The following is a 17,146-nucleotide window of genomic DNA, read 5'->3' as shown; positions in this document are numbered from 1 at the left end:
GCAGGTGGCGGTGGCTGCGGCGGGGCGGGAGGGTCGTGGGTGCGTTGGGCGGGGCGCAGCGGGGCGGGGCGGTGACTGAAGGTTCTTGGGGACGACGCAGCGCCAAGGACACCGTGCTGGCGGCGCGACACTCGGCCCGGGAGTGTGTGGTGGTGGTGGTGGTGGTGGTGTGGTAGTGGTGGTGGTGGTGGTGTGGTAGTGGTGGTGGTGGTGGTGGTGATAACAACACTGCACCCTTACCCCCCCTCACTGCCCCGTGTGTGTGTGTGTGTGTGTGTGTGTGTGTGTGTGTGTGTGTGTGTGTGTGCCTCCCTACTCTAAGACAGGTCACCTTTCCCTCCTCCCCTCCACCTCCCTCCCCAACCTGCTCCTCCCCTTCCCCTCCTCATCCCTCTCCCGCCTGGGTCACCCCACACCCCACCATCCTTTTCTCTCCGCTGCCTGTGTGTGTGTGTGTGTGTGTGTGTGTGTGTGTGTGTGTGTGTGTGTGTGTGTGTTGTCCTGCTTGTCTCTGTCCACACACACACACACACACACACACACACACACACACACACACACACACAACTCTACGTTTTCCGTCCATACACATTCACACACACACACACACACACACACACACACACACACTCTCTCTCTCTCTCTCTCTCTCTCTCTCTCTCTCTCTCTCTCTCTCTCTCTCTCTCTCTCTCTCTCTCTCTCTCTCTCTCTCTCTCTCTCTCTCTCTCTGTCACACACACACATACACAATCAAAAGCCAAAAATATTACACTGTTTTTGTTTTGTTAGCCCGTGTGACCCTCCCATATAGAATAAATAAATAAAATGGCAGCAGGAGAGGTTTGGTCGGTGTCAGTAACGGGCAGATCTTGAACCTGATGTGTTAATAACCGCTTTTTAACAAATATTACTTCCATCTCCTTCAACGTCACTGTCAAGACTCACAAGGCGCCCTCAGGTACCTTAGCCTCATCACAAGTACGTATTGGTTTAATGTGGTAAGTGTTAAATTGCTTTTTGTCATCTTATCACGTTAAATTAGGCTTTTTTTCTGCATTTCAGCACCCCGATCAGCTCTCTTTCAGTCTGTGTCTATGAGTGAATTGATCTTCTGTTCTGGATTAATTTCACTTAGCGGTCATTTTCATCTTGTACTTTCTCTCACCGCAAACTTCAAAAACACACGTAATTATTTTATTTTATTTATTTATTTTATTTATTTTTTCAGGATTAATTGTAAACTGTAAGCCTCCCTTTTGCATTTCGCGTCTTTTTTAGTATAATCTTAATTTCTGTTTGTTTTTTCTTTTTTTTCTTTTTTTTTTCTCCGTAGCGATGTCATGTTAATTTTTAGGTCGTTTTTTTGTATTTATTTATGTCTCTCCCTCACTTTCTTCATTTCTGCTGTCTCCAATGACACGTACTGGGGCTTTCTTGATTACCATTCTCTTCTTCCTTGGGCGTCTGTCTGTTCTGAAGACGAAGACTGAAGACCAGCAAGAAGTGGTGGAAGTGGCCAGAACAGACAGACGCCCAAGGAAGAAGAGAATGGTAATCAAGAAAGCCCCAGTACGTGTCATTGGAGACAGCATGGTAAGGAAGACTCCCGACTTTGTGAGAAGGGAAATTGAGTGCACCAGCATGGGAGGTGCTAAGATCCAAGACGTCAAGAGGAAAGTCAAGGAAGAAGTGCAAGAAAAGGAAGAGAGAAGCCTGCTAGTTGTCCAAGCAAGCCTTGAGGTGACATGGGATGGAGCACCTTCAGAGAAAGACTGACAAAAGCCACACTTAGGTACAAGATTAGGCTTGAGAGAATGGATGATGCAAGAATAGCAAGGAAGGTGTACCTGTGGAATGAAAGTGGAAGCAAATGGAGGAAGAGATGCATGAGAATGACAGACAGGAATGGATTGCAAGTTGTGTGGGCGATAAGAATGGCTGGTAGGAATCAAAATGAGCGTGAATGGGTGGTAACAAGAGGAGGCAGAGTGGGAGCCGAATGGGATGTGAGAAAATGGAAGAATGAGATAGACAAAGAAGTGAAATGTGTGGGATTGAATGAATGGAAGAATGAGATAGGAATGAAAGAGTGGAGAAGACAGGAAAAGAGTGGATGGTGTTGTTGCTGGGACTGTGTAGAGAGGCGAATGAAAGGATGATTGAGGCGGTGAAACAGTTTCTGGAGAGAATGTGGCGTGCCAGGTGTATGAACAATTAGGATAGAGGATGCTGTTCGTTTCTCTTTTTTTTTTCCCCTTCTACAGGAGTTGCCGATCCAAAGGCCTGGCTCAGGAGTGATCCTGTGCCACCTGTACCATCAAGGTCAAGATCAGTTCCCCCGTGTTTACTTCTACCGCACTGCCTAGAAGTCTTGGTTTTTTTCGCAAGTTTCCCAAGTAATTCCCCACCCCGGAGGCCGCCCCCAGTACACCTGTTCCCTGCATCCATGGTGAGCCCCTGGGGACCCTGAGGCGCCGCGGGGGATCTGAAATAAGGGAGAAATTAAGGGAAATAGGGAGCCCCGTGGTCACTGCACTGTCTCCCACGTTTTCCTCATAAGATTTTTGGTGTTTTTTTTAAGTTTTTCCCCTAATTTTACGGTAAATTTTAGTTTTTTTTAGTGTTTTTTAGGGTGAGAATTTAGGGATTTGTGTTTGTGTGTGTTTTTTTGGGGGCTTCGTATAATTTCGTGATTTATTTAAAGGGTTCTGTTTTTTTTTTTCCCCACGTTTATTAAGCAATTTTAAAGTTTCAGGGGTATTTAGGGTGTGGGCGGGTTGGGGTTGCCCTTAAACTTCGGTATCTAGGCTAAGTTTGCTCGTTTTAGTGATCTTTTGTGGTAAACTTTGGTATTTTAAGTTTTTTGTTGGGGTTTTATTATAGTTTAAGCCATTACACACTACGTGGTAATAACCTACCTCATTTTGTTCTTCTCACTATTCACATAATTTCTAATGATTACACTACTTGTCGGAAATTAATAATAACGCCACAGTAGGCCTGGGAATGCACAGCGCTCTCAACTTTCTCTAAGTCCACAGGTAAACATAAATGGTGTATTGTTGGCTGAACTTCAGTTGTTTAATGCTTTGAATTGTGGGTAGCTGCTGGATAGGATCACTGTGTCTATAATTCCTGGGGCCAATCACGTGCTACCACCACGAGTTGCACCAATAGGAAGTCTCTATAAATACCCATAAGCTGTGTGGGCAGGTTAGGTTAGGTTAGGTTCCCCACAGGCCCCCCAGCTTGCTTCAGGGATTGGGGGGCCGTGGGTAGAGATTGAGGACATTGGCTTAAACTATAAATTTACCCAAAATTATGGTGTTTGTTATTGTCTCTTCTTTTTTATAGATGATTTTGAACATAAAGCAACTCAATATTATATCATTTGATGTGTCCTCCCCTCAACCCGCTGTAATCTGGGGAATTTGTGGGGAATTAGGTTTTATGAGCAGGGAACACAATAACAGTAATTTTAAGTATTTGAATGGAGATGATAGCTTTAAAGAAGGCATTCCTAACTTAACCTCACCTGAACCTAACCTCATTTAACCTAGCCTAACCTAACCTATGTGCATCACCTAACACAAATTACCTGTATCATGGAAACTATTACTTTGCTACAAGAACATCACTACTAAGTTTCTCAGTATCCAAAAACAGTACTCATAAATGTGTCAAGCATTATTGTTCTCTCCTGAAATGATACCATACATTCTTCTCAGTCACCTACTAATCTTACTTGGCAGTGTGGGAACCTCGGTACAGGCCAAAGTGCCAAGTAAACACCTAACCTAACCTAATCTAACTTAACCTAACCTAACTTAACCAAGACATGACAACTTAACCTGAGAGAGAGAGAGAGAGAGAGAGAGAGAGAGAGAGAGAGAGAGAGAGACTTAACCTTACCTAATCTAACTTAACCTAACCTAACTTAATCAAGACATGACAACTTAACCTGAAAGAGAGAGAGAGAGAGAGAGAGAGAGAGGTCACTGTTATCATTATTTTCATTATTACACACAATTTAAGGGTTGACCTGGCCCCCCTCCCTTCACCAGGCCACCCCCCTTACACTCTCTCTGTTCAGGTGACCTAATGTGACCTAGCCTTGACACTAAGTGCACTAAGGCAGTTAGGCTGGAGTTTCTGGGATTTTCAGGGTCTGCAAATTTCACCCTCTTTTTCATCAGCTTTATAATAAATTCTTTGTGTGCCATCCTGTGCAAATCTATTTTTCACCAGCTTTATGAGAAGGGATTTGGTTGCCAGTCCATGCTCCTGTAGCCACCCGTGGATGGTTCATTCTGAGAACTTCTTACACGCCTAACACAACTTCCTTTCACTCTTGAGGTCACCAGTTGTTAGTTGGGTGGTTCCCTCGGCCTCCCAGACTGGTTTTGTCAGAGGTGTGGTGTCTAGAGTGAGTCTGAGTGGGTGCCAGACAGTGAATGGTGTTTTCGTCACCCCTGTTTGGCTTGAAGTGTCTTTTGCTAGCATTTTCAGCCTCTTGTGCCAAAATTCTAGTCTTTTTTTCATTGGTGAGGTTGTCTGGAGTAGTGGAGATACTGAGCAGATAGATGGGAAGGCTAGGAAAGGAGAGAGAGGATGACTAGGGTGTTGTGGAATGGTTGGGATGTAGTGGAGATGTTGGGCTGAAGTGTATTTGGTAGCTAACCTTATCTAACCTAACCTAACCTAACCTAACGTCACTATTCCTCAGCTGTGGACCTCTGGGTATGGACGCTGTGGGCAGCTTGGTCACGGCACGACAGATAACTGCCCCATTCCTTGCACTGTGCTTGACCTGTGTGGCTCAAAGGTCGGCCAGGTCGCCTGCGGGAGAGGTCATACCCTGGTCTACATCCCCTCGCAGGTAAGAGCGAGAGAGAGAGAGAGAGAGAGAGAGAGAGAGAGAGAGAGAGAGAGAGAGAGAGAGAGAGAGAGAGAGAGAGAGAGAGAGAGAGAGAGAGAGAGGGGGAAAGGGAGACCTAATTTAACCTGACCTGACCTGACCTCTCTCCCACAGAGCCACGTGTATGCATTTGGCCAGGGGCTCTCAGGGCAGCTGGGCACCAAGACTCCACACAGCAGGGAATTACCTCAAGTGGTAGTGTGCCCATGGCTGTCCCCAGGGGGTGCCAGCCTGCTAGACTACGCAGAGGAGGACAGCCCCAGTGTGTGTTTGAGGCAGGTGAGGTAATGGTGGTGGTAGTGGATGAGGAGGAGGTGGAGGAAGATGATTTGAATAGGAAGAGGAGGAGGAGGAAGAGTGTTTGGCATTTGTAGGAGGAGGAGGAGGAAGAATGTTTGATTATGAGGAGGAGGAGGAGGAAAAAAAGATAATCTATTTATATAACTTAGCAAAAGAAGAAGATAATTCACAACAATTCTCTCTCTCTCTCTCTCTCTCTCTCTCTCTCTCTCTCTCTCTCTCTCTCTCTCTCTCTCTCTCTCTCTCTCTCTCTCTCTCTCTCTCTCTCTCTCTCTCTCTCTCTCTCTCTCTCTCTCTCTCTCTCTCTCTCTCTCTCTCTCTCTCTCTCTCTCTCTCTCTCTCTGAATTCAGCTCACCAATCTAGCTCTGAGGTAAGAGAGAAAGAGAGAGAGAGAGAGAGAGAGAGAGAGAGAGAGAGAGAGAGAGAGAGAGAGAATTGGTTTGTAAGAGTGTGCATTGAGAGTGTGTGTGTGTGTGTTTTGAGTGTAAGAGAGAGAGAGAGAAGTATAATTGTCTGTGTACTACTACTACTACTACTACTGCTGCTACTACTACTACTACTACTACTACTACTACTACTACTACTACTACTACTACTACTACTACTACTACTTCTACTACTACTACCATTCTCTTCCTCATTCTCTTTCTCTTCCTCCTCCTCCTCCTCCTCCTCCTCCTCTTCCTTTTCTTTTTCTACTACTACTACTACAACAACTATTACAACAATTCTTATCTACAACACCACCACATCACTTACAACCACTCAGACCACTACCACAACCAGATCTTAACCAAACCTAACCTAACCTAACCACACCACAGAGAGACCGGCGTGCCCTTGTGTCTTCCCTGCGGCTGTTGTCCCTGGTCCACGGTCTGAACTTCCAAGCCGGCTGCTGAGTGGGGTGGTTGAACTACGACGACTTTTACATCCCAGAAATTGCAGAGAAAATTGATATTAGGAATGATTACTTGAACTGGATGAACAGCAGGCTTCACCCGATGTCCAGGAGGGAGGTGGGTGTGTGTGTGTGGGGGTGTGGGGGTGTTTGAAGGTGGGTGAGTGATTTTGGGGTGTTTGGGTGTGTTTTGGGGTGTTTAGATGTGTTTTGGTGTGTTTTGGGGGTGTTTGGGTGTGTTTTTGGGATGTTTGGGAGATGGGTGACCATGTTTGGGGGTGTTTGTGTATGTATTGGGGGTGTTTGTGAATGGGTGACTGTGTTTGGGGGAGCTTTCAATGTTGAACACTTAAAAACATCCTTTAAAATTGACAATTCCTTTAATTTTAACTGATAAACCTTTAGAAACACCCTTTAAAAATTGAAAACCCTTTATTTTATTCTCTTAAACCCTTAAAAACATCCTTTAAAATTGACAATTCCTTTAATTTTAACTGAGAGACCCTTAGAAACACCCTTTAAAAATTGAAAACCCTTTATTTATTCTCTTAAGCCCTTAAAAACACCTTTTAAAAGACACCAAACCTTTAAATAGCCTCATAAACCCTTAAAATCACCCTTCTACCTTTTATTTACCCCCTTAAACCCTTTAAACACCCTTTAACTCTTTCATTTACCACTTCAACCCTTAAAAACAACTTTAACTAATCCAATCCTTTACATTACAGAGTCCAATCCTGTTCTGTGAGTATCCATTCTTGTTCGACCCTCAGGCCAAGACGCTTCTGCTCAGGTGTGACGCCACTCGGCAGGTGAGAATGAGGTGCAGGACAAATTAGGTTTGGTTTACATATGTTTATTTGTTTATTTGTATATTTTTTTTTGTGTGTGTTTTTCAACGGTTCATCAGCATTGTAGAACACCCTCCCCACCTCCTCTGCTGTCTTGATTCACCCAGTCCTCTCCTCCCCACCTCCTCTGCTCTCTTTATTCACCCAGTCCTCTCCTCCCCACCTCCTCTGCTCCCTTTATTCACCCAGTCCTCTCCTCCCCACCTCCTCTACTGTCTGTTTTCACCCAGTCATCCCCTCCCCACCTCCTCTGCAGTCTTTATTCACCTGGTCCTCCCCTCCCCACCTCCTCTGCTGTCTATATTCACCCAGTCCTCCCCTTCCCACCTCCTCTACTGTCTGTTTTCACCCAGTCCTCCCACACGACACCGCAGGAATGTAAATAAACACACCGTTCACACTAATATCCTTCCGTTTATTGATTTCTGTTGGTGTTTCCAGGGCGAATGTTTCCCAGACCACCCAGTCATACGCACGTTCTGGGAAGTATTTCACGAACTCCCTGGAGCAGAAGAAGTTGTTTTTGAAGTTCCTGACGGGCACTGACAGGGTTCCTATTCTGGGCATGAAGGTAGGTGAGAGAGAGAGAGAGAGAGAGAGAGAGAGAGAGAGAGCGGAGGAGTGACTGTGTGTGTGTGTGTGTGTGTGTGTGTGAGAGAGAGACGGGACTGTGAGAATTTATCATTAATCTTGCATGTTGTGTCAATTTCTAGGCTTCTGTGTGTGTGTGTGTGTGTGTGTGTGTGTGTGTGTGTGTGTGTGTGTGTGTGTGTGTGTGTGTGTGTGTGTGTGTGTGTGTGAGAGAGAGAGTTTTAAAAGTGAGAGGCTGTGGGGGGTTTGTCAACATACTGTGGGGCTGTGAGCTGTGGAGCTGTGTGAGAGAGAGAGAGAGAGAGAGAGAGAGAGAGAGAGAGAGAGAGAGAGAGAGAGTTGCAAGGACAGAACCTTAGAATGTACCCATTAAATGTTAGCTACTACTACTACTACTACTACTACCTCCACCACCACTATATACCATGACTACTACTATTATTACCACTGCCACCACCACCACCACTACTACTACTACTACTACTACTAATACTCTGAACAAGGAGGAGGAAGTGCCTGTTAAGAAAATAGAATATATAGAAATTAATAGAAAATATATGTAATAGTTTACAGAATTATTATTATTATTATTATTAATATTATTATTATTATTATTATTATTAATTTCAGTATATTTTTTAGTCTTGTTACAAAAAAAATGAGTGAAATAAAGAAAATGAAAAAGGTAACTTGTATTATTATCACTATAAAAATGAGAGAGAGAGAGAGAGAGAGAGAGAGAGAGAGAGAGAGAGAGAGAGAGAGAGAGAGAGAGAAGGGTGGCCAACTTGCTCGACAGGAGAGGGAGGTTCTTGCTCTACAAGGCCCAGATACGGCCTTATTTAGAGTATTCCGCCCTCTCCTGGATGTCCTGTGCTGCCACACACATCAGCAAGCTCCACGGCATCCAGCGACAGGGCGCTGCGACTGGTGGAAGCAGCAGGTGCCCCAGCCTATCCTGAGGCTCCCGTCGACACGATAGAACACCGCAGGGACCTGGCGGCCCTTGTGGTGTTCCACAAGGCACAGGTGCAGGGTGTGCCACGCCTGGCGGGACTACGGCTGTCCGCCAGAGTCACCTCACGGGGCACGAGAACAGTGTCATCCAGTGGTGACTCAGTGGAAGTGCCGCGTTCCCGCTCCAGCCAACACCGGCGCACCTTTTGGGGGCGAGTCTCCAGACTGTGGAACGTCTTCGCGTCCTTCGTCCCTCATATCAGGGGGATGGATACCCAGGACGTGAATTTAACAGCACACCACTGGAGGGGCTCATTCCCAACCCTCCTGCTAACAATATTAACATAAGTCCATAAAGAATGTATATATATGTATATATATCTTTATATTTATATTTGTTGTGTCACACCCCTAAAACAGGTTGCACGTGGCAGTGCGCCTTCAGGTGATAATGTACCTTCGGATGATAATGTACCTAGGTTTAACTAGGTTTAAATTAAAGAGAGAGAGAGAGAGAGAGAGAGAGAGAGAGAGAGAGAGAGAGAGAGAGAGAGAGAGAGGAAAAAGACAGTAAAAGAAAGAGGGTTAAGAGAAAATCTAGAGAGAGAAGAGCCTTATTATATTATTATTGAAAGAAAAAGAGTGGAAAGAGAGAGAGAGAGAGAGAGAGAGAGAGAGAGAGAGAGAGAGAGAGAGAGAGAGAGAGAGAAAGAAAACCTTATATTATTATTAGTGAAAGAAAAAAATGGAGAGAGAGAGAAAAGCCTTATATTATTATTATTATTGAAAGAAAAAACACTCACACTCCGTCTCTTAAACGTCCTTTAAATTCCCCTATACTCTTTACCCAAGCTTATTAACCCCACAGATACTTTCTTACTACAATATCTTAAGTCTAATACGTAATCATATCAGAGGCTGGAATTGTTTGAATTTCGCGCGAAAACATCCGCTCTTCAAACCATCTAAATTGTGTTATACTCCTTATCCAAGCCTACTAACCCTAGGAACACTTCAGAACTACAATATCTTAATAGTATAGTGCGGAATCATGCCTTTACACGCTTCAGTTACGCTCTAATAAACTCCTTTCAATAGCGAGAAAATATGAGCTGTCAAGTGAATGGCATCTACCATCACCATGACAATGGGTCGTGAATAGCCAATCCCAGCCCGCCATTTCATCCGGGACCTCAAGATGACCACACTGAAAACAATATAGTTTAATTTCCAGCCAAGATCAGAGTTAACCGAGACATATATGGTGGATAAAAAGCTCTTAAAAATATGGGTGTTCCGAGGAAAGTATACCACTAGGGAATGTGGGTTACATTAGTAATGGAGGAATGTTTTGACAGCAGACGAAACTAAAGGTACAGTTACTAGTTAGTGTTTTTGTGTGTTTGTTTATGTGTGTCGTGGAGGAGTGATCTGTGCCTGTCTATGTGGCTGTATGATGAACCAGGCGTGAGTATTCAGCATTTGACTAAACACACTCACGCAGAGACTGTCCCTTTAAACCTTCGTCCCTTTAAACCTTCGTCCCTTTAAACCGTACCCAAATAAACGCTTTCGATTCGCGTAGGCAGACCAGGCTAGCTCTCTCTGACCGGGCCATGTGACGTATTTTTAGTCATATGCTCCTAGTGAGAGTAACCCGCCGGCTAGGGAGTCTGGGAGTGTTAACTGGTTATTTAACAGAGTAGAAGATGAGAGAGAGACTGGGATGTGTGATGGATGAGTGACAGGGAGAAGAAGGGTGTAATCTGTTTGACGTAAGGGTGACAGGCTGTGTGCGTCCGTGTGTACATGTATGTGGGTGGGTGTGGGTGACTGGGTGTGTGTGGTGGGTCAGTGTCCGTATGTATGTGTGTATTACCCTTGTGAGACCCGCTCTGTGTGTATGTGTGTGTGTGTGTGTGTGTGTGTGTAAGGAGGGAGAGACACGTGAGTAAAGAAGGGAGGATGGGGGTCAGGAAAGAGGAGGAGGAGGAAGAGGGCTGACTGGGTGGAGCTCTTAAAGATGGTATTCAGAAATTACGTGTTTTCTTGACGGCTTCGCTGAGTCACTGTGTTAGGGAAGAGGAAGAGGAGGAGGATGAGGATATAGAAGTGATGTAAGCATAGGTAGGTTTTAAGTTAGTTTGGGTAAGGTTTAGGTGAGGTTAGTTAAGAATAGGTGATGTTAGGTTAGGCCACGTAAGTTGAAGTGTGTTAGATTGTAAGGTTAAGTAAGGTTTGGCTGTGTAAAAGATGAGGTGAGGTTAGGTTAAGATAGTGTGTTAGGTTAGGTAAGTTAAGGATAGGTTAGACTAGCATAGTTTAGGTTATATTAGATGAATTTACATTAACTTGCATAGGTTAGATTAGATTAGATTAAAGTAAGATTTGGATGACATAGGTTACGTTAGATCATGTTAAGTTATAGCAGATTAATTAGGTTAGTTAAGGTAATTGAGTTAGCAAAGGTTGCATTAGGTTAAACTAGCATAAGTGAAGAAGTTAAGTTAGATTAGGTGAGGAATGAGTAGGTTAGATGAGAGGAGGTGAGGTTAAGTTAGATTAGGTGAAGTGTAGTTGGAAAATGTCATAGGAAAAAATTGTAGTTAATATTGGATGCAAAATATCAAAGTAAGATTAGCTAAAGAATTTTTAACGTTGGGAATAGTAATCCATATATATATATGGGAGTATATTTTTTGTAACAGTGTGAATGATAAGATTCCATTTTTCAGTGTTGCCATGGTGACGGTGGTGGTGGGCATGACACAGATGCGGGAGGTGGAGTTTGTGCCCGATGGAGACATGCACCTGGACAAATTGTGTTGGTCATTGGTCAGACTGGAGTTTACATGTGTACCTCCTTCACCATCATTGGTGGACATTTCACCATGAGTGTTAGTGAAATGTGCTCTCTTTGTCACTTTATTTGTATATCAGAAAAATTTAAGGCCAGTTAGTTGTCTAGACTATAAGTTTTAAAATGAGAAAATAAATCTACATATTTTTTTAAAAGGAAACAGTTAAGGCATTGTAAAGTAAAACTCAAAATACATTTTGGTTATTATTTTTTTTTTGCAATCAACAACTTTCATGTATAATGAAATAAATACATTCATCAAACTTAATATCATATTTAATAACAGCTAGAGGTACCAATTTGCAGATGTCTATGGAAAATTTGTATGATAATCTTGTGGCCAACAAAAAAGGATACAATGAATGATGACTTATTATTGTAAGAAATCTTTCAGAGTTGTTGTTGTGTACTTCCACATTCCATGGAGACAGGTTTTTCCTTCACCTTTCACCATTTAAAAAGTGATCATTTCAACAGGATGCTTGAGCTGTCACGGTGCTGCTGCTGCTGTCTGCCATCATCACCCTGACACAGACCACCCTGCAGACCACCTTCATCCTGGGTGCCACACGTCACTGCTGCTACAACTCAGAGCAACTGGAGCGCAAGCCAGGAAGGGAGATAGTTACTTTTCACTTAATTTGTTGTTTATTTGAGGGCCTAATGACAGACACATAATGGAATGAGTATTTGTGAATGTTTGTTTATATCTAGATACAGCATTCACATATCTTTTAAGTGCCACCTTCCAAAAACAATGTCAGCCAGAAAAATAACTGATGAATCTAATTACATTTCAAGTCAAAAAGTTTTCCTTTAACCACTTTGCTCCAGATGCTTAAAAACATGCGTTGCTCACATACATGGCGTCGCGTAGGCTCGTCACTGGTAACTTATCTAATTTCTAATAATTTCTAATATAATTTCTGTGTGTGTGTGTGTGTGTGTGTGTGTGTGTGTGTGTGTGTGTGTGTTTTTTATATATGAGTGACACTGGCCAAGGACAACAAAAATCCAATAAAAAAATATGCCCACTGAAATGGCAGTCCCATAAAAGGGTCAAAGCAGTGGTCAAAAGTTGATGAATAAGTGTCTTAAAACCTCCCTCTTGAAGGAATTCAAGTCATAGGAAGGTGGAAATACAGAAGCAGGCAGGGAGTTCCAGAGTTTACCAGAGAAAGGGATGAATGATTGAGAATACTTGTTAACTCTTGCATTAGAGAAGTGGACAGAATAGGGGTGAGAGAAAGAAGAAAATCTTGTGCAGCGAGGCCGTGGAAGGAGGGGAGGCATGCAGTTAGCAAGATCAGAAGAGCAGTTAGCATGAAAATAGCGGTAGAAGACAGCTAGAGATGCAACATTGCGGCGGTGAGAGAGAGGCTGAAGACACTCACTTATGTTTGTGTGTGTGTGTGTGTGTGTGTGTGTGTGTGTGTGTGTGTGTGTGTGTGTGTGTGTGTGTGTGTGTGTGCACTGATGCAGCTGAGAAGGTTGCCTTATGATAATTATTGACAAATGAAGGTAATGGATGCGCATGTCATTACTACTTTTTTAAGTGTGTGTGTATGTGTGTGTGTTATGTACACACACACACACACACACACACACACACACACACACACACACACACACACACACAAAGAGAAGTAATAGACACGCATCCTTTACCTTCATTCATCAATAATTGTCATAAGACGACCTTCCCAGCTGCATCATTACACACACACACACACACACACACACACACACACACACACACACACACTTACACACCATGTAGTGTAGTGGTTAGCACGCTCGGCTCACAACCAAGAAGGCCCAGGTTCGAATCCCAGGCACGGTGAGGCAGATGGACAAGCCTCTTAATGTGTAGCCCTCTTAATGTGTAGCCTCTTAATGTGTAGGTACAGGATGTAACCCGAGGTGATGTGACTTTGCTGCCCCGGTGTGTGGTGTGTCATTGGCCTCAGTCCTACCCAAAGATCAGTCACCATGAGCTCTGAGCTCTTACACACACACACACACACACACACACACACACACACACACACAGAGAGAGAGAGAGAGAGAGAGAGAGAGAGAGAGAGAGAGAGAGAGAGCAAAATGGCAATGAATGAAACAGGGAGGAGGGGGAACTGTGTGTGAATGAAAACATCATCTACGTGAAACATTTGATTGATTATAAAGCACATGTGCATCATATATAGTCATGAATGTGGAGGAACAGCAGAGTGAGTGATCAACCACAGAAAGGAGAGAGTCGGACATGCGGAGAGAATGGAAGGGGAACAATTTGAGAAGATAAGCATGCAAATACATAAATATAAGGTGGAATAACAGTGTTTGGTGGGAAGATGAAAGAGAGATGCCTGTTTATGAAGCAAAATGATTGTGCAAGAGAGGAATGATTGGAAAACCATTCCCACCATAGCCAACAGACCTTACACCATATTTTTACAAACCACAGCATCTCTATTCATCCATTCTGTGTGTCTTCTCTTCTCTCTCTCTCTCTCTCCACTCTTAATGCTGCTGTGGGTCTCTGGGCTGGAGTACATCAGAGAAAGATTGACACCAACTTATATATGAGAGGATGTTGTCTGTAACTATGCTATGGGGACATTGCAAGTTTGTGGGGTGTAGTGAATGAATAAGTGTGTCCTCTATAGCATACTTAAAAACCACACTCTCACATGGAAATCAATCTCTCTCTCTCTCTCTCTCTCTCTCTCTCTCTCTCTCTCTCTCTCTCTCTCTCTCTCTCTCTCTCTCTCTCTCTCTCTCTCTCTCTCTCTCTCTCTCTCTCTCTCTCTCTCTCTCTCTCTCTCTCTTTGGAATTATACTGTATATTAGGAAATATCATTAAAGAGTGTGTGTGTGTGTGTGTGTGTAAAAAGTGTTTGCATTATTGTGCATTTGATGTTATAGCCCTAGGTACTTAAAGTTTTCTGGTTTCATGATGTATAAAGATTGCTATTTTTAATAAAGTTATTGAAATTGTTATTGAGTGTTTGTATTGAACTCATTAGCTTTGTAATAGTGTGCGTCTCATCATGCATTCATTAATGATGTAGAGTGGAAATGTCCACTCCTATCATGCATAATATCAATGCATTATTGGTTTATGTTGTTATTTGTGTATAAATTGTAAAGTTATGCCAGTCTATTTTAGTACAAACTAAATATCAGCTGGAAGAGAGGACAGGTAATGGCACACTAAAACACAGGAAGGGACAATGATATAACCATCCAATTTAACAATACACAGAGGAAGAAGAATGAGAAAGCAATAAAAATGGATTATTTAATGGATGATTAATAGACCCTCATTTGTAATGTTATTTCAGGCAAGAATATTAAAAGAGACAGCTGGCTTGCCCTTTGTACTTGTTCAGCTTGCCCTTAGCACTTGTTCATACATGACAGAATGAGAGATCTATGGGGTGGGGGTGACACCTGGAAATGGGTATGATTCATGAAGGGATTCATTGATTGGTTCACTGACTGATTAAGAAAAAAAAACGTAGCAGTGGAGGGTGGGGGGGAAGGCGCCCCCAACTTTCCAGTCATATATGGCGTGGAAGGGACAATACCAGCAAAGAAAAATATGAGAAAATGCATAATTTACTACAAAACCCAAAATGCGAAAAAAAAACCTTGCCAAATTGAACCTTCCCACGAATGGAGTTTTGATGCAATGAGCCACAGTTACTTAAAACACTCAACAAATATAACACCTGCCAAAAAAAAAAAAATAAAATCAATCAATCAATCAATAAATAAAGATAAAAACGCGAGAAAACCTTTAAATTATCACAACGCGAAATATACACACACGCCAAACTGGATGCGTCACTAGTTAATACCCCCCAATAGTTTATAGCCCCTCCCCTATTCATTGCTCTCCCCCCTTCCCTGCCTTGAGGAACACCTTCACTTATGGCCTGCTGTTGGGTCAGATTTGAGCCATTTTAACCTCGAATTACATACAATACATACATACATACATATTGTCTCCTTGCAATAATTATAATAGTCTTCCTGGCTTAATTTTTGTTTATTCATTATTCCTTATGTGTTTATTAATTATTTGTCATTTGTCTAATTCCTTGTTTTATTTAGCCTCGGTATTTAACTAAGCATTTTTTTTTTTCACTTTCTGACTGTGGCCCTTGCAATGAACGGCTTAATTGTTTATTTACTGTTCCTTACGTGTTTATTGATTATATGTGAGTTATTTATTTGATATTCATGATTTTTTTTTTAACTTCGTATTTCTTTATATGATAGTTTTATCTTTTCGTGTTTTCTGGCTTAAGTTTTGTTTATTACTCCTTGTTTGTGTTATTAGGTGTGTCATTAATTATTTGTCTTATTTCTCGTAGTTTAATGGATTTTTTAGCACTTTAATTATTAGAGTTCCTCACCAGTCATTTTATTCGAGAGAGAGAGAGAGAGAGAGAGAGAGAGAGAGAGAGAGAGAGAGAGAGAGAGAGAGAGAGAGAGAGAGAGAGAGAGAGAGAGAGAGAGAGAGAGTCTAAATGAATGATAAAAAAAAATAATAATCAGTTACAGTATTTATTTATAAACGAACAATTCATGATAATAATAATAATAATAATAATAATAATAATAATAATAATAATAATAATAATAATAATATTTAAATACAAGGAGGAAAATGTGTAATAATAATAATAATAATAATAATAATAATAATAACAATAACTGCTTTTATCTTACACAGATAAATAGTTTTATAAATAGTTTATTGACCATAAACATTGTGTACATACACACAAAATTAAATAGAACAGATAAAAATTTCAAAATGTAGTCAGTGACACAGAAGACTGGTGACAAAACCTACTAAAGCCCATTAAATGATTGGGTGTCTCAAGTTTCCACATCATCAGTGGAACACTGCTTCTGAGCACTCAGGGATGGACAAGCTTTTCATGGCTTGTGTGAATGGAGACAAGACGTGTAGGGGATTTATTTGTTCTGTTTTTTCTTGTCCTACTCTCTCTTCCTCCCTCTTGACTCTTCCTTTGCTTCATCCTACTCTTTCTCTTGCTCATTCTCTCTCTCTCTCTCTCTCTCTCTCTCTCTCTCTCTCTCTCTCTCTCTCTCTCTCTCTCTCTCTGGACTTTTCAGACATAGCTCCTTATGATTTTTTGGCAATCCCAAACCTGTTGACAGTATCCTTATCTGAGAGCCAAGGAGACCATGCAGAATGTGGCAGCATACCTATCATTGGTTGCAGAAGCGTTTGAGCAGTGGAGTGATGGATGATTGTAGGAATGTGGTGGCACTACTATCCATCATGACATTCATCCACATAACAGAACCATCTCACATGGTGCATTCAGCCTCAGGGAGAGGAACCTCTGTAGCCTTGGGCAGTAGCCCTTGGTCAGGTTTGCTCCAGAGTCAAACCTGCTTACCATCAGAGAATACCTTGGGGAGGAATGAGGAAGCCTTTTGCTCTGAACCCATGAAAATTGTTCAACCCTATAAGGGAAAAATATGAATGTTGAACAAATTGATGAGAAATGGAAGGAATAATGGGCTAAGTGTGTTGGATTACAGAGGGCTTTCTTTGAAGGACATTTTGAATGATAATTTGCAGAGTGGTTTTGCTTCATTTCCTCTCATTCATGACGGAGACTGGCAAGTTCTAACTGGCGTTCTCGAGCTTGCTGCTTCATCACTCCTCGCTGGAACTGGTAGATGAGAGAGAGAGAGAGAGAGAGAGAGAGAGAGA

The 17,146-nt window shown here is 42.4% G+C and overlaps 3 protein-coding genes and 1 long non-coding RNA gene across 4 annotated transcripts in view; 2 read left to right on the top strand and 2 right to left on the bottom strand.

Moving 5' to 3' along the window:
* The window catches only part of LOC135095365 (UDP-glucosyltransferase 2-like), an 11,137-nt gene extending 10,995 nt beyond the window's left edge, over positions 1–142 (bottom strand). Inside the window, exon 1 of the mRNA XM_063996131.1 lies at positions 1–142. This exon is cut by the window's left edge and continues 940 nt beyond it. The gene's annotated coding sequence lies outside the window, so the exon portion shown is untranslated.
* Positions 143–1,724: 1,582 nt separating this feature from the next.
* LOC135095364 (probable E3 ubiquitin-protein ligase HERC4) lies at positions 1,725–8,251 on the top strand. The gene is made up of 6 exons (XM_063996130.1): positions 1,725–2,449; positions 4,727–4,879; positions 5,033–5,197; positions 6,044–6,238; positions 6,849–6,932; positions 7,413–8,251. The coding sequence occupies exons 1-4, from the start codon at positions 2,447–2,449 to the stop codon at positions 6,119–6,121; spliced, it is 399 nt and encodes a 132-aa protein (XP_063852200.1). The 5' UTR covers positions 1,725–2,446; the 3' UTR covers positions 6,122–6,238; positions 6,849–6,932; positions 7,413–8,251.
* Positions 8,252–9,903: 1,652 nt separating this feature from the next.
* LOC135095363 (uncharacterized) lies at positions 9,904–16,525 on the top strand. Its single transcript, XR_010264361.1, has 3 exons — positions 9,904–9,986; positions 11,255–11,416; positions 11,857–16,525. It is a non-coding gene; the product is annotated as an uncharacterized LOC135095363 (long non-coding RNA).
* The window catches only part of LOC135095358 (transmembrane protein 135-like), a 47,530-nt gene continuing 46,327 nt past the window's right edge, over positions 15,944–17,146 (bottom strand). The window contains exon 17 of the mRNA XM_063996116.1: positions 15,944–17,105. The gene's annotated coding sequence lies outside the window, so the exon portion shown is untranslated. The remainder of the gene's footprint in view (positions 17,106–17,146) is intronic.

Source organism: Scylla paramamosain, chromosome 49, assembly GCF_035594125.1.
Source record: "Scylla paramamosain isolate STU-SP2022 chromosome 49, ASM3559412v1, whole genome shotgun sequence".
NCBI lineage: Eukaryota > Metazoa > Arthropoda > Malacostraca > Decapoda > Portunidae > Scylla > Scylla paramamosain.
This window is presented reverse-complemented; position numbering and strand designations above follow the sequence as displayed.

What these genes read in the sequence shown, in the direction of transcription:
- LOC135095364 (XM_063996130.1), top strand. An exon ending in TGGTCTACATCCCCTCGCAG is followed by an intron (nt 4,880 to 5,032) that starts GTAAGAGCGAGA and finishes TCTCTCCCACAG; the next exon opens with AGCCACGTGTATGCATTTGG. An exon ending in CCAGTGTGTGTTTGAGGCAG is followed by an intron (nt 5,198 to 6,043) that starts GTGAGGTAATGG and finishes ACCACACCACAG; the next exon opens with AGAGACCGGCGTGCCCTTGT.